The following is a 27,638-nucleotide window of genomic DNA, read 5'->3' as shown; positions in this document are numbered from 1 at the left end:
CAGGAGAATGGTGTGAACCCGGAAGGCGGAGCTTGTAGTGAGCCGAGATGGCACCACTGCACTCCAGCCTGGGTGACAGAGAGAGACTCCATCTCAAAAAAGAAAAAAAAAAGATTAAAGATGCACCAGATACATGTGAGATATAACCAGGTATCATCACAGAGCCCTTCCTCAATGCTGCACACTGGCCACAAGTGCACACATGCGCACACACCTACACTCTCTGCCCTCTACATCCTGCGTTTGTCTCCTAGAGAGGCAGCCCAGCCTGAGCCAAGGGTAGGCTCTGGAGCTAGGCTGTCTGGCTTTGAATCCTCACGATGGTGCCTCCTTGCCCCAGGCAGATATTACTTAACTTCTCTGTACTACAGCTTCCTAATGTCTGAAATGGGAATAGTATTAGAACCTATCTCATAGAATTCTTGGGAGGATGAAATGAGATGCTGGTATTGCACATTTAAAGCACTGTGAATAGTGCCTGAAACATAGTAAGTGCTCAACAAAGGTAATGATGCAGATGATGGCTGGACTGGTTGGAAAACACTGAGCTGTGGTTTTATTGAGATTTGACCCCAGCACAGGAACAAAATAAAAAACTGACCCTCAACACTGTATCCTGGGCCAGGCGTGGTGGTTCACACCTGTAATCCCAGCACGCTGGGGGGCCAAGGTGGGCAGATCACTTGAGGTCATGAGTTTGGGATCAGCTTGGCCAACATGGCAAAACCCCGCACCTCTACTAAAAATACAAAAACTAGTCGGGCATGGTGGCGCACACATGAGGTCCCAATTACTTGGGAGACTGAGATACGAACCCGGGAGGCAGAGGTTGCAGTGAGCTGAGATCGTGCTACTGCACTCCAGCCTAGATAACAGAGATTGTGTCTCAAAAACAAACAAACAAACAAACAAAAATTAGCCAGGCATGGTGGCATGTGCCTGTAATTCCAGCTACTCAGGAGGCTGAGGCAAGAAAATTGCTTGAATCCGGGAGGCGGAAGTTGAAGTGAGCCGAGATCACGTCACTGCACTCTGACCTGGGAAACAGAGCGAGACTCTGTCTCAAAAAAAAACAGCAAACAAATAAACAAAGAAAAAACAACCCCAGAAAAACCACTGTATCCTAAGCCTTAAAACAGCCACCTTCACTAGGCGCAGTGGCTCATGCCTGTAATCCCAGCAGGCTTTTTCCTTTGGGAGGCCAAGGTGGGTGGATCACCTGAGGTGAGCTCGAGACCAGCCTGGCCAACATGGTGAAACCCGTTTCTACTAATAATACAAAAATTAGCTCGGCGTGGTGGTGCACACCTGTAATCCCAGCTACTCGGGAGGTTGAAGCAGGGGAATTGCTTAAATCCAGGAGGTGGAGGTTGCAGTGAACGAGATATGCCACTGCACTCTAGCCTGGGCAACAAGAGTGAAACTCCATCTCAAAAAAAAACAAAAACAAACAAAACAACAACATCAACAAAACCCAGCTACCTTGCACAGCCATGGTGAGCACATGGGCACTCATGAATGAATGCAAACCCAGTATCACATTGAAAAGGAAAGGAACATGCATGCCTTGCTGACATTAGGACTGTGGAATATTTTCAGAGAATTAATAATGATGAACACTGTGCTGGCAAAACATAACACTAACATTTTCATGCGTGAAATGAAAGGGAGTCATGCCTGAAAATACTGCACACGGAACTGATCCCTCAGAAAAATAGGATACCAGGTGGGGCGCGGTGGCACACGCCTGTAATCCCAGCACTTTGGGAGGCCAAGGCAGGTGGACTGCTTGAGGTCAGGAGCTCAAGACCAGCCTGGCCAACACGGTAAAACTCTGTCTCTACTAAAAACACAAAAGGAAGGGAAGGGGAAAGGGAAGAAAAGAAAAGAAAAGAAAAGAAAAGAAAAGAAGGATGCCAGACTGAGAAAACTCACCCAAATAAGGTGAAAGAACTAGAGACTAAGATCTATTCTTATACAAATTTAGTGAGCCTGCGCAATAAGGTGAGACCCTATCTCTACAAAATAATAATAATAATAATAATAAAAATTAAAAATTAGCTGGGCATGGTGGTGCACCCTGTGGTCCCAGCTACATGGAAGATTGAGGCAGGAGGATTGCCTGAGGCTGGGAGGTCAAGGCTGCAGTGAGCTGTGCTCCCGAGACTGCACTCCAGACTGAGTGACAGAGCAAGACTGCCTCCAAAAAAAAAAAAATTATGTTAACCTGGGTATGTTGTTTTTTTTAAAAGTTGAAAATTAATAAATATATATTGAAAGCGAGGTAAGACTGCCATCTAATTACAGTACCATCTGATTCCAGAAGGATCCTTTGAACTATAGAGACAAACCAAGGTGAATCTCAAACCAGCTGAGGCAGAATCTGCTACCTACCAGCCAATATCCATTCTTTGTTTCTGATTAAAAACAAAATAAAAACCTATCTCTCCAATATATATCTCAATTTTCTAATTCTGGGATATACATTCCAGAAATGTATTCATATAAGACTACATTCCCTAGACTGCACGTGCAGTTAGATGTGGTCATGAGGCTAAGTTTTGGCCAGTGTTTCTCAAGTATTGCTTGAGGAGAATTCCACAAACGTTTCTTAAAAGGCAGACAGATAACTAAGTAATGCATTTTTATGCTTTTCCTTTCTCCTTCTTCTTGCCTAGAATAAACACGATTTAAAAAAAAAAAAAACAAAGACATGATGACTGGAGCTCCAGCAGCCATCTGGGATCATGACATCTCCTTGAGGATGAAGTCATGTGCTGAAGATGATGGAGCAAAAAGGAAAGGGGGAACCTGGACTCTTGATGACTATCAAGTCTCCATACTGGGCACAGCTTACCCTAGGGCTTCCTTAACTTGAGAGTATTTTGCATAAACCACGACAATTGGGAGATTTATATAACGTGTACTTGAACCCAATCCTGACACAGCAGACATAGAGGCAGACACAAAGTTCAAGAGATGTGGAAGAAAAGTTGAAGACCCAAGCTCAAAACTGTCTCTGCAGCCGGGCACGGTGGCTCAAACCTATAATCCCAGCACTTTGGGAGGCTGAGGTGGGAAGATCGAGACCAGCCTGGCCAACATGGTGAAACCATCTCTACTAAAAATACAAAAATTAGCCAGGCGTGGTGGCGGGCGCCTATAATCCTAGCTACTTGAGAGGCTGAGGCAGAAGAATTGTTTGAACCCAGGAGGCGGAAGTGTCTGTGAGCCGAAATTGCACCACTGCCCTCCAGACTGGGAGACAGAACAAGACTCTGTCTCTAAAAAAATAAAATAAAACTGTCTCTGGATCATAAGAGGCTTCCACATACAGCTGCCTGGCAAGGACTAACTGTGCTGAAATTTTTTTCACATGAATGATGGGGTCCCTTGGAGACTCTGAGTCAAGGAGCTATGTTAATATAGTCCTATAGTATTAGACTCCTCATTTTTCTGTCTAATTACACCAGGGAGAAAAACCAGATCAGGAGGACCATTAAGTTCTAAGAATATCAAGAGTCTTCAGGGAGAAAAGAAGATGCCAACCTTACTGGCCCTGGCACTTACAACACATTCCACACTTCCAAAGCAGTAAGCAGGACACAACCAGAATATCCCCCAGAGAGACATTTCAGTAGGAAGCACCACGGGAGCATTTGAGAAACTCGCTTCGAGTAACAACCCCTAGAAACATTCCTGCCAAGAACCTAGGCAGACATCCATCCATCCTTCCATTCATGGCCAATTCATCTGTTTGTCTGTTCCTGGTATGGGCCAGACCTAAGGCCAGGCACTGCAAATACCATGGGAAAGGGTCTTGTGGAGGTTACAGTCTAATGGGGCAAGAGCTGCCCACTGGTTCTTCTCTTGCTTTGCCAAGACTCTTCTTACTGGAAGCACAAAAAGCAAAATGATCAGAGAATCCAGCTCTCGGCCAGGCACAGTGGCTCACTCCTATAATCCCAGCACTTTGGGAGGCCGAGGCAGGCAGATAATTTGAGGTCAGGAATTCGAGACCAGCCTGGCCAACATGGTGAAACCTTGCCTCTACTAAAAATACAAAAATTAGCCAGGTGTGGTGCGGGCACCTGTCATCCCAGCTACTCAGGAGGCTGAGGCAGGAGAATCACTTGAACTGGGGAGGTGGAGGTTGCTGTGAGTCACACCACTGCACTCCAGCCTGGGCCACAGAGTGAGACTACGTCTTAAAAAAAAAAAAAAAAGAGAGAGAGAGAGAGAGAGAAGAAGAATCCAGCTCTCATTCATTTTTCTTCCCCCAGGAGGGGAGTGGTAAAGGTAGCTAACAATGACTAATGATGCCTTGCGCACTTTTAGCATTTCACATGCATTAATTAATTTCATCCTCACTATTATCTCCATTTTACAGATAAGGAAGCTCAAGCATAGGCAGGTGACATAATTCCTCCAACGTTACCCAAGTAGTAAATGGCACAGCTGAGATTCAGTCCCAGATGGTATCCAGGCCTTTACCACTCTTCCACACTACTCGATCCCCACACCCCAAAAACCCCAGCAAGAATTATTCAGTTAGACCAAGAGCTCTCAACTGGGGCTGATTTGTCCCCCCAGGGGCCATTGGCAACATGTGGAGACACTTTGGGTTGTCACAAGTGGTGGAAGTGCTACTGGTGTCTAACCAGCTAAGGCCAGGGATGCTTGCTAAACATCCTACATGGTGCATAGGACAGCCCCTGCAACACAAAATCATCCAGTCCAAAATGGCAACGGTACCAAGGCTGAGAAACCTGGATCAGACAGTGCACTAAAACAACAGCGAACTTCTCAGAAAAATGCCAACATACATGAAGGGGCGGGGGGCGGCTGTGGTGCCCCACTGTATTCAGCGTGACTTTGGTGGAAAACTTTCTGTAGGTGGAGTCCCAGGCGTAGACCAAGAAATGGATCTGTGGGTTATGAAACTGTAGAGGCCTTTTGACTGTAATCACACCGTCTGGGCCCACTTTGAATCGGGTGTCGAGGGAAAAATAGGCTGTCCTTTGTCGACCGGTGCAATCTTCAAAACTCACTGCAGGGCAGAAATCACAGAGATTAGGAAATTGGACAGATTAAAGACAAGAGCATTCCTTCTCCAAAGAGCAAACTTGTGGGAATCCCCCCACAAAACCAAACACAACCAAAACAAATCATAATCCAGTGACAGAACAACAAAGCTATCACCGTAATGTTCTTCACAATTACAGGATGACTTCCTTGTGCTCTAATTTCTTTCTCATCTTCTTGTCAATTGAAATATTATCTTGTCTAGAAAGTAACTTATCGGCTGGGTGTGGGGGCTCATGCCTGTAATCCCAGCACTTTGGGAGGCTGACGTGGGTGGGTCACTTGAGGTCAGGAGTGTGAGACCAGCCTGGTCCAACATGGTGAAACCCCATCTCTACTAAAAGTACAAAAATTAGCCAGGCATGGTGGTAGGTGCCTGTAATCCCAGCTACTCGGGAGGCTGAGGCAGGAGAATCGCTTGAACCTGGGAGGCGGAGGTTGCAGTGAGCCAAGAGCACACCACTGCACTCCAGCCTGGGCAACAGAATGAGACTCAAAAAAGACGAAAGTAATTTCTCTTTTTCAATAACAATGAAAAAAGGAGGCTGCTCCGTCCAATGGCCCTTGTCAGTCAGCATGAGAACAGATCACTAAAATAACTGAGACTGAAGACCTATTGTACCCAGAAGTTAGTGCCTAAGGTACAGTGAGATGCTCTGGGTAATCTACATTTAAATAAGCCATTTACATTTAGAACAACAGTGGCAGATAATGAGACAGCCAGCATGCAGTAATGGTTAAAAGTAGACTCTGGTCCAAACTGCCTGGTTTAAGTCCCAGCTCTGCCACTTATGAGCTCTGTGACTTCGGGCAAGTTACTTAACCTCTCTGTGCCTCAGTCTATCTATCTGTAGAATGACGGCAACAATAGTAACTATCTACTGGGATTGTTTTAAGGTACATAGAACAGCGTCTTGCACATAATAAGCATTATATTAGTTTGTTAAACAAAAATTTTAAGACAAATGTAGCTTTGATTAATCATTGATTCAGCCCCCATGAGTATTCCACAAAAGTCACTGATAAGTCAATAGTTACTGAGTGCTGATTACATGAATATTGTCTGAGGAACAAAGAGGTGTTACCTACTTGCAGCCTAGGGCACAGAGGAGAAACTGATCAAATAATCACTGTCAGTTTGGAGAGATGGTGAAGGTTTCATAGGAAAAAATCTTTAACCTGATCATGCAGGGTAGCAAGACAAATGCAAAAGACAGAAAAGGACTACTTGGGTGGAGAACATTATGATCAATGGCTTAGAGACAAAACTACTTAAAGCTCTATAGCTATTAAAGTATTAAAACTTTTAAAAGTATTAATATCGGCCAGGCACAGTGGCTCATGCCTGTAATTCCAGCACTTTGGGAGGCTGAGGCGGGTGGATCATTTGAGCCTAAGAACTTGAGACCAGCCTGAGCTACATAAAGAGACCCTATCTCTACAAAAAAATAAAAATAAAATTAGCTGGCCATGGTGGTACACAGCTGTGGTTCCAGCTACTTGAGAAGATGAAGTGGGAGGATCACTTGAGCCCAGAAGACTGAGGTGGCAGCGAGCCATGATCGCACCACTGCACTCCAGCCTAGGCAACAGAGTGAGATCTTGTCCAAAAAAAAAAAGCTAGGCACAGTGGCTCATGCCTGTAACCCCAGCACTTTGGGAGGCTGAGGTGGACAGATCACTTGAAGTCAGGAGTTTGAGGCCAGCCTAGCCAACATGACAAAAACCCTGTCTCTACCAAACACACACACACACACACACACACACAAAACATTAGCCAGGTGTAGTGACGGGCGCTTGTAATTCTAGCCACTTGGGAAGCTGAGACAGGAGAATCTCTTGAACCTGGAAGGTGGAGGTTGCAGTGAGCTGAGATGGCGCCACTGCACTCCAGCCTGGGCAACAGAGCGAGACTCTATCTCAAAAAATAAATAGGCTGGGCGCGGTGGCTCAAGCCTGTAATCCCAGCACTTTGGGAGGCCGAGACGGGCGGATCACGAGGTCAGGAGATCGAGACCATCCCGGCTAACACGGTGAAACCCCGTCTCTACTAAAAAATACAAAAAACTAGCCGGGTGAGGTGGCGGGCGCCTGTAGTCCCAGCTACTCGGGAGGCTGAGGCAGGAGAATGGTGTGAACCCGGGAGGCGGAGCTTGCAGTGAGCTGAGATCCCGCCACTGCACTCCAGCCTGGGTGACAGAGCGAGACTCCGTCTCAAAAAAAAAAATAAATAAATAAATAAATAAAGTAATTAAAACTTTAAAAAGTATTAATACCCTAAAGCTGGAGAAGCTGTGGTTGAAGCATCTACACTATACATTAGAATCTCAAAGGACTCATTCAAATAGGTAACCATCAAGCTCTATGCCAGACACTGTTGGTCTGTGAGGACAAATCATGACGAAGATAATTAAGGTTCTTGCTGTCATTGAGCTTACACTACTGAGGAAGAGATGGACAAAGACAGGAACTTATAATTTCAGGCAGTGGTAAGTAATAGAAAGAAATTAAAATAAAAGAGGGTGATATAAGAGTGGCAGAGGAGAAGGGAGTTTGCTGAAGATGTAACATCTATTGCAACGGTGAGGGCAGGCCTTTCTGAGGTAGGACCATCTGAGCTGGGACCTGAAGGAGCCAGCCTTGCAGAAGTCTGACTCAAAGAGGCTTCCAGGCAGAGGGGAACAGTCGATAAGATCATTCATTCTAGGAAACTCTCAGCTTGGCCTGTTTTCCTCCCTTTCAGATAATTGTCCGATGGAATTTCTATTTCATCCAAGTGCTCCTTTATAAAAATTCCTGCTGTCCTGTCTTACAAGGCTAGACATGAAGATCAGGTTTCTGCCAGACAGCCCTGAAGCCATCCCTGACGCCTGGGCAGCGGTTCTCATTTCTTCCACCAGGGGCCACCCTTGCAAACATTTCTGAAGCCAACAGCCCTGCCCTTGCCAGAGAAAAGTAAGACCACGTTTGGGGGGTGAGAGGGGAAGTACCCGATTTTCTCCATTTTGAAGACGAAACTGAGGCTCACGGAGGTAAAGAAATTTACCTGACATCCCGTAACTATTAAACGGCAGAGCTGACACAGGTCTTTAACATGGGTTAGTCTCATGATTGGCTCTTCCTCTCTCTGGAGAGACCCTATTAAAGCTTTTTTTTTTTTTTAAATAATATTTTTCGTAGAGATGGGGTCTTGTTATGTTACCCAGGCTGGTCTAGAACTCCTGGGCTCAACCAGTCTTCCTGCCTCGACCTCCCAAAGTGCTAGGATGACAGGCATGAGTCAGTGTGCCCGGCCAAACTTGGTTATTTTTTTATTTTTTATTTTATTTTTTTTGAGACAGTCTCGCTCTGTTGCCCAGGCTGGAGTGCAGTGGTACAATCTTAGCTCACTGCAACCACTACCTCCTGGGTTCAAGCGATTCTCCTACCTCAGCCTCCTGGGATTACAGGCATGTGCCACCACACCTGGCTAATTTTTGTAATTTTAGTAGAGACAGGGTTTTGCCATGTTGTCCAGGCTGGTCTCAAACTCCTGACCTCAGGTGATCCACTCACCTCGGCCTCCCGAAGTGCTGGGATTACATGAGTGAGTCACCGTGCCCGGCCCCAACCTTGGTTATTTTTAAAAGGAAGATTATGCCTCCAAGCTAGGATCCCAAGACTGAGATCAGAGGCTACCTCATGCAATAGCTGGGAGTCTGGTACCTGGCAAATAAACTGAGCAACCAAACCAGGAAGAGTTCATTCATAGGAAGGGAGCTGTGTCATTCAAAGAGTCACCCACCTGACCCTCCCTCCCAGTTCATTAAAAAAAAAAGAAAAGAAAAAAAGAAAAAAATCACCACCATGCCCCAACCCCTACCTTCTCAGCCCTTAGACTGGGTCTACAACTAACTCACTTCCGCAACTTGAAGAGAAGGATGGAGTGAGCATGGGGAGCTATAATAAATGATGGTAAGACAGAGGAAGGAAGGGCTGGATCCAGGGTCTGCGACGGGATTATAAACCCAGATTCTGCCATGTTCTTGCTGGGTGGCCTTAGCAAATGGCTAAACCTCTATGGGCCTTGGCTTTCTCTACATAAAGGTTATCGCCACTGTTTGAGCCTACCTCTTCAGGATTTTGTGAAGACCAAGACAGGGAATGGGATGACATTTTCTAAGTTAAAAAGCAATGGAAATAGAAGAGGTGACTATTATTGTTGTGTATTTGGGTAGACAAGTATTTGTTAACTGAACAGCTGAGCCATAAGATGATGAAAGAGTCAAGAAGAAATGCCAAGTCCTTAAAGGATGGGCAGATACCATCCTTTTAAGTCTAAAATAGGAATTTCTTTTCAAACTAGCAAAACCAGATGCTCCTCAAAGAGCCCTCCCCAATCCCCAGTAGAAGTAATGGGGCAGGCAACTGGGTCATCTTTAGGGGTTTGTCATGTAAACAGGGAATGAGGACTGCACTGAATTCCTTTCTCCAGCCTTCCCAAATCCAGGCAGTGAAAGCTGAGACAAGCATGATTGGACTTGCCAAGGGTGGTGGCCTGAAAAAATGAAAATGGTTTTGCAAATAACTTAATCCAAGGCACTTAACCTGCTTTGGGGCACCTCATCTGAATGGTGGTTAAGCCCTACCCTTTGAAAGTGACAATATGACGGGGAGCCCCAACCTGAATTCCAGGTGTTCATAAGACTCATTATCTCCCCACACAAGCTGATCCCCCGGGCTGATTATAGGAAATTATAGGAAAGACTGAAAGTTTCTCCAGCTCCAGGAAGGCTCTGGGAAGCTCATTGTCGCCCTGGCAAGGGCTGGGCTGTCTCTGAGCCTAGCAAGTGGGAGGAAAGAAGAATAGCAAAATGTTGAAACTAGAGGATCAATACATGGGGACTGGGTATATTTAGACATGTCCATAAAAAAAGCTAACAAAAATAAAGCTAACAAGGGTCTAAGTATTCTTTAACGCAGCATGCCCACCTTTCATAAACTTATTTGGTCACTTGGTGTAAAAACCAAATCCCAATAAAAAAAGTTTTTTTTTTTTTTTTTTTTTTTTTGAGACGGCATCTCACTCTGTCACCCAGGCTGGAGTGCAATGATGCAATCTCAGCTCACTGCAACCTCTGTCTCCCAAGTTCAAGCGATTCTCCTGCTTCAGCCTCCTGAGTAGCCAGGATTACAGGTGCCCACCACCGTGCCCAGCTAATTTTTTTTTTTTTTTTTGAGACGGACTCTCGTTCTGTCGCCCAGGCTGGAATGCAGTGGTGCGATCTCAGCTCACTGCAACCTCCACCTCCTGGGCTCAAGCCATTCTCCTGCCTCAGCCTCCCGAGCAGCTGGGCCTACAGGCGCCAGCCACCACACCCAGCTAATTTTTTTGTATTTTTAGTAGAGACAGGGTTTCACCGTGTTCCCCAGGATGGTCTCGATCTCCTGACCTCGTGATCCGCCCGCCTTGGCCTCCCAAAGTGCTGGGATTACAGGCGTGAGCCACCGTGCCCGGCAACCCAGCTAATTTTTGTAGTTTTAGTAGAGACAAGGTTTCACCATGTTGGCCAGCCTGGTCTCAAACTCCTGACCTCAAGTGATCCACCCGCCTCTGCCTCCCAAAGTGCTGGGATTATAGGTGTGAGCCACTGCGCCCGGCTGGGAAAGTCTTTTCACCACAACAATATCATCGCCATCATCAAAAACTGCAGCCTCAACTAAGCTTCAACTAGCTTTTGTCAACTATTTTATTCATATTTTATTTGTGTGCTTTTTGAGACAAGTCTCTGTCACTCAGGTTGGAATGCAGTGGTGCAAACACTGCTCACTGCAGCCTTGGCTTTCTGGGCTCAAGCAGTCCTCCTGCTTCAGCCTCCCGAGTAGCTGGGGCTACAGGTACATGCCACCATGCCTGGCTAATTTTATTTTTTGTAGAGATGGGGTCTCACTATGTTGCCCAGGCTGGTCTCAAACTCCTGGGCTCAAGCAATCTTCCCGCTTTGGCCTCCCAAAGTGCTGGGATTACAGAAGTGAATCACTGCGCCCAGCCTCATTTTAATTTTTTGAGAAAGGGTTTTACTCTGTCACCCAGGCTAAAGTGCAGTGGCACAAACGCTGGCTCACTGCAGCCTCAGCTTCCTGGGCTCAAACCATCCTCCCACCTATCCTCCAGAGTAGCTGAGACTACAGGTGTACACCACTGCAGCTAATTTTTAATTATTGTTTGTAGGGACAGGGTCTCGCTATGATGCCCAGCCTGGTCTTGAACTTCTGGTCTCAGGTGATCTGCCTGCCTCAGCCTCCCAAAGTTCTGGGATTATAGGCAGGAGCCACCATGCTTGGCCTATTTTATTAGTATTTTAAACATGTGTAGAATATCAATGTGCCATGCTCTATTTTAAGCATGTACTGCCACACCCAGCTAATTTTTGTATTTTTTGTATTTCAGCAGAAAATGTAATTTTATGTTTACAAGACTAGATGGGGTTTTGCCATGTTGCCCAGGCTGGTCTTGAACTCCTGGCCTCAAGCAATCCACCGATCTCGGCCTCCCAAAGTGCTGGGATTACAGATACAAGTATCGTGCCTGGCCAGGAGACAGTTTAAAAACAACAACAACATATTTTCCTTATATATCCTTGTACTATATTGCCTGTTACAATTAGAATGAATTCCTTTTTTTTCCTTTTTTATGACAAAAACTAGTAAGAATGTCTTTTAAAAAGTGTTTTTAACACACCGTGACCCCTGCATGCTGTTATTAAACCTATAGTGCCCCACTTTCTAGCCTACTGGGCAAAAGTAGCTTTCAAGAGAGGACCACAAGAGAGATGACTGATGTTCAAATACAAAAGAAACCCAAGTTCATGAAAAGCTTTTGGTCCCGGGGCAGGCTCTGAGCACTCAGCAACATTCCTTGCTTGAAATTGCCATCATGCCACACGGAACAGTCCCACTTTGACGATCCCGTTTCTTCTCCCACGCCCGCCTGGGTCCCATAACTGGAATGTGAGTAGGTAGAAACAAGATAGTCTCAAAAGCCTCTATATTATTTTCAGAAGATGTTGGGTTTTAAGGGCGGGGCCTGCTATGAAAGGCAGCAAACCATAGTGGAGTTATTTGGTAACCAGTGGAATAACCCAGTGTCTTAGACACAACTAGTTGGAAGCAGTGTTTTGCCCACGCTGCACACAAAGGGCGCATTAAGGACTGCCTCCCTCTTTCCCACAGCAAACACCAAAGAATACTGCATTTAGCAATTTTTTTTTAAAGACAGAATCTCGCACCATCGCCCAGGTTGGAGTGCAATGGCAGGATCTCAACTCACTGCAACCTCCGCCTCCCAGGTTCAAGCCATTCTCCTGCCTCAGCCTCCCGAGTAGCTGGAATTACAGGCACCTGCAACCTCCACCTCCCAGGTTCAAGCGATTCTCTTGCTTCAGCCTCCTAAGTAGCCGGGATTACAGGTGCCCACCACCATGCCCAGCTGATTTTTTTTTTTTTTGAGACAGAGTCTTATTCTGTCGCCCAGGCTGGAGTGCAGTGGCGCGATCTCAGCTCACTGCAACCGCCGCCTCCAGGGCTCACACCATTCTCCTGGCTCAGCCTCCCGAGCAGCTGGGACTACAGGCGCCCGCCACCACAGTCAGCTAATTTTTTGTATTTTTAGTAGAGACGGGGTTTCACTATGTTGGCCAGGATGACCTCGAACTCCTGACCTCGTGATCCTCCCAAAGTGCCGGGATTACAGGCGTGAGCTATTGCATCCGGCCTGCATTTAGCTTTATTCAAAGACCATTTGAACTTGAGAGCTCAGCCTCAGTTATCCACAAAAACTGGAGGACAAGATCAGAGAACTGGCTGGGCGGGGTGGCTCATGCCTATAATTCCAGCACTTTGGGAGGCCAAGGCAGGTGGATCACCCGAGGTCAGGAGTTCAAGACCAGCCTGGTCAACATGGTGAAAGCCTGTCTCTACTAAAAATATGAAAAATTAGCCAGGAGTTGTGGCAGGTGCCTGTAATCCCAGCTACTCAGGAGGCTGGGACAGGAGAATTGCTCGAACACAGGAGGCAGAGGTTGCAGTGAGCCGTGATTGCACCATTCCACTCCAGTATAGGTGACAGAGCAAGACTCTATCTCAAAAAAAAAAAAAAAAAAATCAGAGAACTAGCCAGGCATGGTGGCTCACACCTGTAATTTCAGTATTTTGCAAGGCCAAGGCAGGGGGATCACTTGAGCCCAGGAGTTTGAGACTAGCCTGGGCAACATAGTGAGACCCCATCTTTTAAATTTAAAAAAAAAAAATGAAATCTAACTTGATGGAAGAAAGGAATCCTGGGGAGACAGCCTCATTCAGCTAGTTAGGCATTTTTCTTTTTGCTGGTTAGGGATAGTGTTTCTAACTCCATCTCCACAGATATTGCTGCCTATAAGATTTCCTTCCAGGCTATTTTCTTAGATGACACTGGGGATTCTGGTATGTGTTCTTTTTTTTTTTTTTTTTTTTTTGAGGCGGAGTCTCGCTCTGTCGCCCAGACTGGAGTGCAGTGGCCGGATCTCAGCTCACTGCAAGCTCCGCCTCCCGGGTTTACGCCATTCTCCTGCCTCAGCCTCCCGAGTAGCTGGGACTACAGGCGCCCGCCACCTCGCCCGGCTAGTTTTTGTATTTTTAGTAGAGACGGGGTTTCACCGTGTTAGCCAGGATGGTCTCGATCTCCTGACCTCGTGATCCGCCCGTCTCGGCCTCCCAAAGTGCTGGGATTACAGGCTTGAGCCACCGCGCCCGGCCGGTATGTGTTCTTTTAATGAGCGTTCATGAAATCAGTAAACATTACAGGTTTATTGAGCACTCATGCTCAGCAGAAAATGTAATTCTATGTTTACAAATGCAAGACTAGCATGAGCAACATAGAGAAGCCTCATTTTCTACCAAAAACAGAAAATCTAAAAAGTTAGCCCGGCATGCTGGTGCACCTGTAGTCCCGGATATTAGGGAGGCTGAGGCAGAAAGGTTGTTTGAGCCCGGGAGTTGGAGGCTGCAGTGTGCTACGATTGTACCATCACACTCCACCCTAGGTGACAAAGCAAGACCCCATCTCTAAAATTATAGTAATAAAAATTAAAATAACGAATTTTTAAAAATAAAAATGCAAAAGAATGAACAATCAGGCCTCCAGTTTGTCCACACTTGGGGCATGTTGAAAAGGACATTCAAGTTCCACCAAGAAGACTGACTCTCATTTGATAAGTCTCTAATGGTGCGTGTCCGTTTGCTACTAAGAACTACGGACAAGACTGGGTATGGTGGCTTATGCCTGTAACCCAACACTTTGGGAGGCAGAGGTAAGAGGATTGCTTGTGTCCAGGAGTTTGAGACCACCCTGGGCAATACAGCAAGACCATGTCTCTATAAAAAACTCAAAAAGTCAAAAATTAGCTGGGAGCAGTGGTGTGTGCCTGTAGTCCCAGTTACTCGGGAGGCTGAGACAAGAGGATTGCTTGAGCCCAGGAGGTCGAGGCTGCAGTGAGCTGTGATGGCAGCACTGCACTCAGCCTGGGCAACAGAGTGAGACCTTGTGTCAAAAACAAAAACAAAACTATGGACAACAACAACAATCTATAGCCTTATTAGATAAAGCAGTCCTGTGTGGTAGGGATTTTAGCATTCCCCATCTTTTTTTATTTTTTGAGAGAGTCTTGCTCTGTTGCCCACACTGGAGTGCAGTGGTACAATCTCAGTTCACTGCAACTTCTGCCTCTTGGGTTCAAGGTATTCTCCTGCCTCAGCCTCCTGCCTCCTGGGTTCAAGGGATTCTCCTGCCTCAGCCTCCCAAGTGGCTGGGATTACAGGTGTGCGCCATCCTGCCCAGCTAATTTTGTATTTTTTCACTAGAGACGAGGTTTCACCATCTTGGTCAGGCTGGTCCTAAACTCCTGGCCTTGAGCGATCCATCTGCCTTGGCTTCCCCAAGTGCTGGGATTACAGGCGTGAGCCACTGTGCCTGGCCAGCATCCCCTTTTTTTTTTTTTTTGACACAGAGTCTCACTCTGTTGCCCAGGCTGGAGCGATGGGGTGATCCCGGCTCACTGCAAGCTCCGCCTCCCAGGTTCACGCCATTCTGCCTCAACCTCTGGAGTAGCTGGGACTATAGGTACCCACCACCACGCCCGGCTAAATTATTTTTTATTTTTAGTAGAGACGGGGTTTCACTGTGTTAGCCAGGATGGTCTTGATCTTCTGACCTTGTGATCCACCCACCTCGGTCTCCCAGAGTACTGGGATTACAGGCATGAGCCACCGCGCCTGGCTGTATCCCTTTCTTATAAATGGGGAAACAGAGATGAACTTAACCAAATTCCATAGCTATGAAGTGATGGAAGCTGTGGTCTAATACTACTTAGCCGCCAGGACTCACCTGTCTGTTAGTACTGATGAGCCATTCACAAGTCTACTGGCTGAATGGATACTGAGAAGTTACTTCTCACAAAAGAATAGGGCAGGTGGAGAGTAACGTGAATGAGAATAACAGCAAAAGCATCATTATACACACTCCCTCTCTTCTTGGATGAAAACTGAGCCTTGGAAATCCAGTTCCAGGCCTCAGCGAAGCCTAAGGATATTTATTTCACCAGCCACACAGAGGAGGAAGTGTTATACTTCAGTTTCAAAAAGGTCTCGCTGTATGTTACCACTTTGCACAAGCTGAAATAAGTCAAAGTTCCTCTAAACTGCCAACGTCAACAGCAACGTTTTTCCAGGGAAGATAAGCAGGTTGGAGTATCACGTTGCACAACCATGCCTCTTAACGTGCCCACAACATCCATGCAATGTGCTCTCACGGCGGCAGCTGAGGCTCCTGCACCCCTGTTGACAGGCAACCCCCATGGGTTCCCAGGGACTGGAATTTTATTTGCATGAAGCTTATCAAGTTCCTTCTAACGTCCCCCAAACATATGTGCCCAGAACAAATTATATATCGTCTCTGTCTTCACTGAGCTACACCCTGAAAACAGATGTCAACAATGAGCGCTGCCTGGATGGGAAGCAGGGAGCAAAGTCCCCTTGGCTTCTGTCCCCATCAAAGCAGACAGGGGTGGAGAGAGAAAACAGTTACAATGAAGATTAAGGAAAAATTAGCCCAGGACCCTTTACCCTTTACTTTGTGAAGGGGGAGAAACAAGGCTAAAGGTGTAAGCCATCGCCCTTGACTTTTTCCCTTTGTTTAAGATAACTCAAGCAACTTGGTCACACTGGCAACTGGTGTCTTTTTGATTTCCCAACCATGGTTCTGCTTGGACAAATGCTGTTTCCTTCTCTGTCGGCAAACACCACGGGGATTGATCGGAACCAGCCCGGCGGGGAAGGGTCATGAATGGCGCTTCTGGAATTGATTAAAAGTCAGTGTCACCAGGCGTGCTGACTCACGCCTGTAATCCCACCACTTGGGAGGCTGAGGTGGGTGGATCACTTGAGGTCAGGAGTTCAAGACCAGCTTGGCCAATATGGTGAAACTCCATCTCTACTAAAAATACAAAAATTAGGTGGGCGTGGTGGTGCATGCCTGTAATCCCAGCTACTCGGGAGGCTGAGGTGGGAGAATTGCTTGAACCCGGGAGGTGGAGGTTGCAGTGAGTCGAGATTGCACCACTGCCCTCCAGCCTGGGTGACAGAGCAAGACTCCATCTCAAAAAAAAAAAAGTCAGTGTTTAGGCAGGGTATGGTGGCTCATGCCTGTAATCACTGCACTTTGGGAGGCTGAGGCAGGTGGATCACCTGAGGTCGGGAGTTTGAGACCAGCCTGATCAACATGGTGAAACCCAATCTCTATAAAAATTCAAAAATTAGCTGGGCATGGTGGTGGGCGCCTGTAATCCCAGCTACTCAGGAGGCTGAGGCAGGAAAATTATTGAATCTGGGAGACAGAGATTGCAGCAAGCCAGGATCATGCCACTGCACTCCAGCCTGGGTGACACAGTGAGATTCAATCTCAAAAAAAAAAAAGAAAAAAAAGTCAGTGTTTATATTTTTACATTCGTGTGAATGGCGTCAGACTGAGGTGGGTTCAAATCCCAGTGTTGCTTCATTGGTGCCACCATAGGCAAATTATTTTAACCTCCTTCAAGCATCAGGTCCCCCATTCTATAAAAGGCAGACAACCAGGCGCGATGGCTCACGCCTGTAATCCCAGCACTTTGGGAGGCTGATGCAGGTGGATCACTGGAGGTCAGGAGTTTGAGACCAGCCTGGCAAAATGGTGAAACCTTGTCTCTATTAAAAATACAAAATATTAGCCAGGCGTGGTGGCGTGCACCTATAGTCCCAGCTACTTGGGAGACTGAGGCAGGAGTCGCTTGAATCTGGGAGGTGGAGGTTGCGGTGAGCTGAGATCATGCCACTGCACTCCAGCATGGGCAACAGAGAGAGACTCCATCTCAAAAAAATAAACAAACAAAATATAAAAGGCAGACGTCCCCACCTCCTTTGAGGGATTGCTTCAAGGATTCTTCCTTCAGTAAATCTTTAGCGAGCCCTTCCTCTCTTTGTCAAGCATCATCCTAAGGCCTGAGAAATACAGCAATGGACAAAGCAAAGTCCCTGACCTCATGGGGCTTGCATTTCAATGTCAAAGAGATCATTAACAAATAAATCAATAGGTAATCATGGTGGCTCATGCCTGTAATCCCAGCACTTTGGGAGGCCAAAGTGAGGGAATGGCTTGAGCCCAGGAATTCGAGACTAGCCTGAGCACCACAGCAAGACCCCATCTCTACAACAAATTAAAAATTAACTGGGTGCGTGTCTGTAGTCCCAGCTACTTAGGAGGCTGAGGCAGGAGGAACACCTGAGCCCAGGAGGTCGAGGCTGCAGTGAGCTGTGACTGTGCCACTGGACTCCAGCCTGGGCGACAGATTGCTATCTCAAAAAAAAAAAAAAAAGAAAAAAGTATCAGGAATGAAAAGTGTAATAGATAAATATAAGCAGGTAAGGAATTTCCAAGGGCTTTATGCGAGAGGCGGGACAACTTACTATATAAAGGACATTAGGGAATATTAAGGCATATGAGGGAATAAAGGGAAGTGAAAGAGACTGACCCAGCTTCAAGCTGTGTGCTAACATAAGGGAGACAGCAGGCAGCAGTGTGAGGGGGAACAGTTCCAAGGTCTACTCAAAGCCTGCACACCTACTGTGTGCATGCCTCCTGCATGGGGGCAGCCTGTTGTAGTACTGAAGATCCAGCCACAAGCACAACAGATAACCACTCCTGCCCACCCAGGGCCAACATTCAAGTGGAATTAACATGATTTTAGCACAGGCCTATGAGAAAGCTTAGCTCTTGTTCCTGAGGGCCAGATTGCCTCCCCATGCCCCATGCCCTTCTTGACAACAAGGCCAGAAGAGAACTTAGTTTTAAATCATTTCTCTTTCCAGGCCTCTCCCAGAGAGTACAGAAACAGCCAGTGTGCCCACTGATGAACAACCCCACCCAGTTTCATCTCAATATTCCTGCCTGGACTGGGATCTGGTGCCTTGACTGGAGAAGCTGGGGTTGCTTCTCTGCTCAAGTCAAAACCAACTGCTTGGTTTCCATTTTCCAGAGTCAACACCAACTGGCAAGGAATCTCATCTCAATTTGTTTTAAAGAAGAGGAGAGAGAAACAACTCATCTCCATTCGAGCAAGGAGCTGGCAGCGACATTAGGCCTCCCGCAGAGGCGGAGGCTGGAGGGGGACTGCTTCCCCACCTGTCTTAGGGAGAGAAATGTGTTTGATTTCCTCAAAAAGAGTAAGGAGAATGGGGAGGCCCTCTGGGTTCCACAGCAAATTGGAGGAGCTTTATTGTCCCAGTTGTGGCTGCATGCGTAACACACAGCCTGTCTGCCAAAACAGAGGCCATAACTGATCATTTTCATGGACTACAACCCAGGAACATTCCTGTGGTCAGGGTGGGCAACTCTAGGAACTGTTTGCTTAATGATTAGAAAGAAAATCGTCACAGTTTCTTCCTCCTTTTTCTTTCTGTTGGATTCCCCGAGGCAAGGGAGGCCCCAGGTACTGAATTCCAAAGCTGCTAAATCCCTTCTCCCCTCTCTCCCTGCTGTCCCGTGCAGGAAAGGGCAGCTGACAGGCCTCAGATGTGGGAGAACAAGTCCTGGGTACTCATAGACAGTGGTAAGGCTTAGATTCCCACTGGTGAAATAAAGCATGCACCAAAATGCCTCCTAATATCATTTCCGTCCAGGGTCTAACGTGCCGCACAGAGACTTTTCTGGTTTTTGTTGCTGTTGGTTTTTGTTTTTGTTTTTTTGAGATGGAGTTTTGGTCTTATTGTCCAGGCTGGAGTGCAGTGGCATGATCTCGGCTCACGGCAACCTCTGCCTCCCGAGTTCAGGTGATTCTCCTGCCTCAGCCTCCTGAGTAGCTGGGATTACAGGCGTGCCCCACCACACCCGGCTAATTTTGTATTTTTACTAGAGACAGGGTTTCTCCATGTTGGTCAGGCTGGTCTCGAACTCCCAACCTCCAGCCTCCCAAAGTGCTGGGATTACAGGCATGAGCCACCAGGCCCAGCCTGCTGGGGCACTTTTTAAAAATACTCAGCCAGGGCCCTGCCTCAGACTAACTGAATCCAGATGTCCAGGGCTGGGGCAGTAGCAATTAAGGAGAGAGGGATTTCTTCTGGAGGTGATGAAAATGTTACGAAATTGATTGTGGTGATGCTTGCTTAAGTCTGTGACTATAAGGGACACTGTTAAATTCTACACTTTAAATGGTGTAATGTATGCTATGTGGATTATGTTTCGATAAAGCTGTTACCAAAAAAAAAAAAAAAAAAAAGGATGAGCCAATCACACAAAGTATTCACAAGCCCATCTGTGCAGAGATCACTGCTAACACCTGCTATATGTCCTTCAGATCCTGGTCTACATCCCTTTCCTAATTCATTTACTCCCTTGTCCTGCATCCCTTTACATCCTGTTTCTCCAAAATTAGGTTCTGGGCATTATTCTATTTTTAAACAGCTGGCCAGATGCGGTGGCTCATGCCTGTAATCCCAGCACTTTGGGGAGGCTGAAGTGGGTGGATCGTTTGAGTCCAGGTCCAGTCAAGACCAGCCTGGGCAACATGGGGAGAGCCCATCTCTACAAATAATACAAAAAAATTAGCTGGGCATGGTGGCATGCACCTGTAGTCTCCATTACCTGGGGGGGCTTAGGTGGGAGGATCACCTGAGCTGGGGACATCGAGGCTGCAGTGAGTCATTTTTGTGCCACTGCACTCCAGCTTGGGTGACAAAGTGAGAACGGATCTTCCTGTCCAACTTTCTTTTCTTTTCTTTTATCCATTCATTCATTTTTTGAGACAGAGTCTTGCTCTGCCACCCAGGCTGGAGTGGAGTGGCATGATCTCAGCTCACTGCAACCTCCGCCTCCTGGGTTCAAGTGATTCTCCTGCCTCAGCCTCCCGAGTAGCTGGGATTACAGGTGCACACCACCATACCCGGCTAATTTTTTTGTTTTTTTAGTAGAGATGGGGTTTCTCCATGTTGGCCAGGCTGGTCTTGAACTCCTGATCTTGTGATCCACCCATCTCAGACTCCCAAAATGTTGAGATTACAGGCGTGAGCCACCGCGCCCGCCCCCAACTTTCTTCTTATTTCACATTTACCCATTTAAAAAAACAACTTATAGTTATATATAGTCAACCTATAAAGTGATTAGGATGGGTAAAATATGGTATAGCTACTCGGCAATAAAAAGGATCAAACACTGCAAAACGCAGTAGCATAGATGAACCTCAAAAGCATTACATTGAGTGAAAGAAGCTATTCACCAACGTACACAGTTCATATGAAAAATCCAGAAATCTATAGACAAAAAGCAGATCAATGGTTGTCTGGAGCTGAGCTAGGCTTAACTACCAATAGGCCCAAGGGAATTTGGGAGGGAGTAGAAGTATTCTAAAACTGGATTGTGGTGACAGCTGAACAGCTGTGTATATTTATAAAAATTATCTAACTGTACACTTACAGTGGGTAAATTGTGTGATATGTAAATTAAATCTCAATGAACCAGTAAGAAATACATAGCTATTAGGGTCTCTTGGGGAATACCCCATGAGTCAAAGTCCTATGGTTCAAAAATGAAACAATCCAGGCACCCAAAAATGCCAAGGTTATGAAAAAGTGCAGAGAAGAGAAGCCATAAACAATTCTTAATTAACAGTAGGCTGGGTGCAGTGGCTCACACCTATAATCCCAGCACTTTGGGAGGCCAAGGCGGGCGAATTCCAAGTAAGCAAAAATAATAAGAAAAGAAAAGAGCATGAAGAAGAGCGACCCACAGGTACCAGAATCCGACTGTGGCATATGCTAGAGGACAGCCAGGAGTGGCCTGGCCAACATGGTGAAACCTCATCTCTACTAAAAACACAAAAAATTAGCCGGGCATGGGGGCACATGCCTATAATCCCAGTTATTCAGGATGCTGAGGCAGGAGAATTGCTTGAACCCAGGAGGTGGAGGTTGTGGTGAGCCAAGATGGCGCCATTGCACTCCAGCCTGGGCAACAAGAGCAAAACTCTGTGTCAAAAAAAAAAAAAAAAAAAATAGCCAGGTGTGGAGGTGGGTGCCTATAATCCCAGCTACTTGAGAGAATTGCTTGAACCTGGGAGGCAGAGGTTGCAGTGAGCTGAGATTGCACCATTGCACTCCAGCCTGGACGACAAAGCAAGACTCCGTCTCCAAAAAAATAAAATAAAATAAACAATAGTTATAGGCTGGGCATGGTGGTTCACACCTATAATCCCAGCACTTTGGAAGGCTGAGGTGGGAGGATCACTTGAGGCCAGGAGTTTGAGACCAGCCTGGGCAACCTAGTAGGATCCCATCTCTATTAAAAAAATAAAAAAAAATCAACAACTAAAAATTAAAAACAAAAAATCTTTTTGAGAGTAAATATTCATGATGACAGTCATTACGTGCGGGAACTGTGCACTTTACATTGACTCCTATGTTGCTGTGAGGCAGGTAGGGTTTTTAACCCCCTTAATGCTGAGCAAAGGAGGCGAAAGGCTTAAGTCATTTGCTCAAGGTCAGGGCCTTGTCAAGGTCACAAAGCAGGTCAGCCTCTGAAGGAACATGCACCCCAGAACCAGCCAGCACCAAAACTTCTGTTCTTCAGCACTAGGCTTGCGGAGGGAGAGAAATTCCAGAGGTAGTTAACAGCAATATGGGATGGGTAAAAGTAACCACAGATTTATTCTCTATAAAAAACACAACCCACATATAAACACGCATCAATGTCGGGCCACATTTTCTAAGCACCGGCCGACCGACCCCAAAATGTGCTGAATCTGGCTGCGAAAACACAGGAAGCCGTTGTGGAATTCAGAACCTTTGAATCACTCAATAACTCAAGAACAAGATCTGGAAACCTTCTACAAAGAATGAATATGAGGCTTGCACTACTTTCAGATGTGGGCTGTGCTGGAAAAGCTGGGACCCTCTGCCTCTGACCTTTGGAACAAAACTCAAACAGCGCAAGAGAAGAGCTGGGAGCCAATGCTGCGAAGTGAGGCATTTCCCACAGTCTCCAGGTCACATGCACTTGCAGATGACTGTACAACAAGTGCTCGCTTGTCCAATAGAACTCATAAGAGGGTGCCTCTTCTCTTTTAATGGATGCTAGCATCATTTTTCATTATCAAGAACAAATAAGCAATTGATGGGAAAGGCAGCTGTTTCCAAGAGCATTTGCTGAATCTACTCTGACTGCCTGGAAAGGTAACTGCTCAGACTATATGTGTGCCTTTGCTCAGTCTCCTGAGAAATGAAGCCTACAACCCATGCTGCATCCTTCTGAATACCAAAAAAGAAAAAAAGAAAGAAAAAGAAAAAAAGATAGCAGAAAGATCTCAGACTGGGGTGCTCACTTCAAGAATTCCAAGTAGGGTCAGGCACAGTGGCTCACCCCTGTAATCCCAGCACTTTGGGAGGCCAAGGCACATGGATCACCAGAGGTCAGGGGTTCGAGACCAGCCTGGTCATCATGGTGAAACCCCGTCTCTACTAAAAAAGCAAAAATTAGCCAGGAATGGTGGCAGGCGCCTGTAATCCCAGCTACTCGGGAGGCTGAGGCAGGAGAATCTCTTGAACTCAGGATGCGGAAGTTGCAGTGAGCCGATATCGCACCACTGCACTCCAGCCTGGACGACAGAGCAAGACTGTCTCAAATTTAAAAAAAAAGAATTCCAAGTAGGCAAAAATAATAAGAAAAGAAAAGAGCATGAAGAAGAGCGACCCACAGGTACCAGAATCCGACTGTGGCATATGCTAGAGGACAGCCACAGGTCACTCATAAGATGCTGTGGTACTGTTGCTACCACCACAAGGAGATGGGGCACCTGTTCCAGCAGTGGTTCTCCAGCCTTTTATTTTCCTGGTTGCTGCTCTTGCAGAAAGACTCCATGGGCCATTTACCTGGCCTGTTCCCATTTTCCAATGTGAAATTGGAAAGCTTACACACAAAAATGACGTATGTAAAAGGTTTTTCACTAAGGCATTGTTTGTGCTAGCAAAACATGGGCGACAGCCCAAATAGCCATCAATAGAGGATTAAATTATGGAATTTCCTTGCAATGAAATACTACGAACCTATAAAAAAAAAAAAAAGCTCCTTATGCTCTGCAGGGGAATGATCTTCAAGATACATTATTGCTTGCTGATAAAACCAAGTGCAAAGCAGCGCTATCTTTTGTGTAACTAAAAAGAAGGGAATAAGAAATAAGTTTATGCCTGTAATGCCAGCATTTGGGGAGGCTGGGGCAGGAGGTTCGCTTGAACCCAGGAGTTTGAGTCTGCAGTGAGCCATGACTGCACAACTGTACTCCAGCCTGGGCCACAGAACAAGACTCTGTCTTGATCAGGCATGGTGGCTCACACCTATAATCCTAGCACTTTGGGAAGCTGAGGTGGGTGGATCACTTGAGGTCAGGAGTTGGAGACCAGCCTGGCCAACATGGTAAAACCCCGTTTCAACTAAAAATACAAAACAGCCGGGCATGGTAGTGCGTGCCTGTAGTCTCAGCTTCTTGGGAGGCTGAGGTAGGAGAATCGCTTGATCCTGAGAGGCAGAGGTTGCACTGAGACAAGATCGCGCCACTGTACTCCAGCCTGGGTGACAGAGCGAGACTCCATCTCAAAATAAAAAAAAGAATACGACTCTGTCTCAAAGAATATATGTTCATATTTGTTTATAGTTACATACAGAACTTTAAAAGACACTAACAAGTGAGATTTTAGGTATGGGGGAGGCATGTTATGAGACCAAAGGGGAACAGGGTGGGAGCAGAACTTTTCATTGTATACTTTTTAGATTATTTGATTTTTTTCAATGGTGCCCATGTGAACATATGACCTATTCATAAAGTTAAAAATAATTCCTTCTTGCAATCACAGTGCAACAGGCATGAGGGTGAAAGTCATCTGCTAAAATGACCAAACAAGAGGGTAGGAGCGGCCCCCTCCCGCCTCACCCTCCTGAGTCACTGGGATTAGAGACAGGAATCACTGGACCTGGGAACTGAAGCTGTTAAAAAAAAAAAAGAATGGAATTGGAGGTTAGTATTCTAAGTGAAGTAACTCAGGAATGGAAAACCAAACATTGTATGTTCTCACTCATAAGTGGGAGCTAAGCTATGAGGATGCAAAGGCATAAAAATGATACAATGGACTTTGGGGATTTTAGGGGAAAGGGTGGGAAGGGGGTGAGGGATAAAAGACTACACAGTGTACACAGGTACAGTGTACACTGCTCCGATGATGGGTGCACCAAAATCTCAGAAATCACCACTAAAGAACTTATTCACGTAACCAACACCACCTGCTCCCCAAAAACCTATTGAAATAATAAAAAAGTTAAAAAAAAAAATACATGCAAAAGATCAAGAAAAAAAACAGTAGGGGACCACATGTGAACTGCTTACAATTTACTCCACAGGAGGAAACATTGTATTTTTACAAACACTCAGAGGACTTAGGGAGTAAGCCGTCAACCAGTCAGAAGGCTCTTTGCAACCACTCCCAGAGGACTGGCACCCCTCTGAGAATCTTAGCAATGCAGGATGCAGGAGACCAGAGGGAGGGGTCCATGTGAGTGGTGGAAAGGAAGATGACCCACACATGATGGGAGAGGGAAGGGGGTACGGCCAGCGGATGCTAGTCAGCTGGTCTAGCAAAAAAAATGCTGGATGCCAGTTGACCAGAGTCAGATGACCAGGTTCTCCCTGGAGAGTGTCAGGCAAGCCCCTTGCATTTTTTCTGGTTTCGTTTTATCATCTGTAAGGCACAGAGGTAGAACTGTACCAGCAAGGATGTGGGGCTCAAAGACCTTGGACGTCATGGCAAGTAGGAACCAGTATGGCTTTTTAAGAGAACATTCTGATCATGTTTATAGATTTTACATGCATAAATCCTTTCTTTCAGCAAAGCCCAATTTTAGGACTTCATCTCACAGAGGGACTCACACATTGCATAAGGGCAGATATACAGACGGCCACTACAAGCTTGTTTATGGTGGCAAAAGATAGACACATCATTGACAGAAGGCTGGGTAAATCAATGATGGGCATCCACTCAATGGAAAATGATGCCAAAATTAAAAACCGTGAGGGACCAGGCACGGTGGCTCATGCCTAAATCCCAGCAGTTTGGGAGGCCCAGTTGGGCAGATCGCTTGAGGTCAGGAGTTCAAGACCAGCCTGGCCAACATGGTAAAACCCCATCTCTACTAAAAATACAAAAGTTAGCCAGGCGTGGTGGTGGGTGCCTGTAGTCCCAGCTACAAAGGAGGCTGAGGCATGAGAATTGCTTGAACCCGGGGGGTGGGGGTTGCAGTGAGTCCAGATCATGCCACTGCACTCCAGCCTGGGTGACAGAGCGAGACTCTGTCTCAAAATAAATAAATAAAATGAATGAGGGAGCTGTTTAAAAAAGAATCAAGTTAAGTGTGTATGTAATAACATGGGAAGAATCTGTCTTTAAAGAGCACAAAGCTAAATGGGATAGGGAATAGGCTTAGAATATCTTCAGAAGGAAATAAGAAACCGGCTGACAGGCGGATGCTTTTAGGCTCTTAGGTACCATTTAAATTGGCTTCTATTTGTTTTCCCATGTTCACATATACAAACGCTTTTCTCTTTTCTTTTCTTTTCTTTTTTTTTTTTTTTTTTGAGACACTCTGTCACCTAGGCTGGAGTGCAGTGGTGCAATCTCAGCTCACTGCAACCTCCACCTCCTGGGTTCAAGCGATTCTCGTGCCTCAGCCTCCCAAGTAGCTAGGATTACAGGCATGAGCCACCACGCCCCGCTAATTTTTGTATTTTTAGTAGAGACGGGGTTTCGCCATGTTACCCAGGCTGGTCTCAAACTCCTGAGCTCAGGATATCTGCCTGCCTCGGCCTCCCAAAGTGCTAGGATTACAAGAGTGAGCCACCACTCCTGGCCCTTTTTCTTTTCTTTAATGAGAGGGTTGAACCAAAGGAGGGATGGGTGTTCAGTTGACCATAATCTCAAAGGGTAACATGTGATGTGGCTTCCAAAACCAGATTTCAGTTGCATTTTCAGAAATGAGACACTCAGGATATGGGAGACCATATAGTCCTTCTCTATTTGTGGTTTGATAAGTACATTCTCAGGGTTGCAATCTAATGATCTCAATGTAAGTGCTGTTTTTCTTTCCAAGAGTCATGCTCTAAGAGGAACACTGACCCATGGAGCTGGTCCAGAGGCGGAGGGGCAAGGATGGGAAGGAGCCCTGTGTGGGGTGAGGGGCAGGAAACGGACTCATTGTCAACATTTCTAGTGCTGACTCCTTTGCGAAGGATCGGTCACAATGGCACCAGAGGGTAAGATGTGGGCCAGCAGAGAGAAGAAAAACAAGATAATCTGACCCTACACAGAACTAGGCTGCAGCCTTCTGAACGCCCCTCTCAAAGCACAAGTGGCTTCACCAGGTGCTGCCTCATAGAGCACTAATGGTCAGTGCTTAGGCCTGGAGTCTAGATAATGTGGACTTTAATGCGAACTGTGCCTCTGACTAGCTGTGTTAACTCCAGGAAAGTTCAGTAACGCTTGAGTCTTAGTTTCCTCTTCAACTACAGAGTGGCCCCCACCTGTCACAGTTGATGGGAACATTTGAAGAGTTTGTATGTGGTAAACTGCTGCTCCCGTTCTGCCACAGATGGCTTTTGCAGAACTGGAAACTTCTGCAACTGCCTCTGAGGTCACCCTAAGGACAGTTAGTGCCCCCAAGGTGGATGTGCAGGTTCCTGGACAGGGCAACATCCCCAGGGCCTTCCCTGTAGAGTCAAATCCTGAGGGCGTGAACTGCTTCCCTGTGGCCCCCCATCCACGCCCTCAGGATTGGCCACTCCTGCCTTTGGGTGTGGTGGTCCTTTGCCTGTAGGGGGTGCCTGTGGAGCCAGAAGGAAGTCCTGAACTTGAGAAAGTCAATCCTTCTCCACCCCCTTTTTTTTTTTTTTTTTTTTTGAGATGAAGTCTCGCTCTGTCGC

At 46.4% G+C, this 27,638-nt stretch overlaps 1 protein-coding gene across 2 annotated transcripts in view; it reads right to left on the bottom strand.

Moving 5' to 3' along the window:
• Positions 1-27,638, bottom strand: part of CDH1 (cadherin 1) — a 103,012-nt gene that overhangs the window by 27,829 nt on the left and 47,545 nt on the right. For both annotated transcript variants that reach the window (XM_033218806.1, XM_033218805.1), the window contains exon 3: positions 4,827-5,050. In XM_033218806.1, coding sequence (XP_033074697.1) covers positions 4,827-5,050 — 224 coding nt within the window. The remainder of the gene's footprint in view (positions 1-4,826; positions 5,051-27,638) is intronic.

The sequence above is a fragment of the Trachypithecus francoisi genome, unplaced genomic scaffold, assembly GCF_009764315.1.
Source record: "Trachypithecus francoisi isolate TF-2019V2 unplaced genomic scaffold, Tfra_2.0 Lachesis_group10, whole genome shotgun sequence".
Classification (NCBI taxonomy): domain Eukaryota; kingdom Metazoa; phylum Chordata; class Mammalia; order Primates; family Cercopithecidae; genus Trachypithecus; species Trachypithecus francoisi.
Note: the sequence above shows the minus strand (reverse complement) of the source record. Positions and strands in the feature narration are given on the sequence as shown.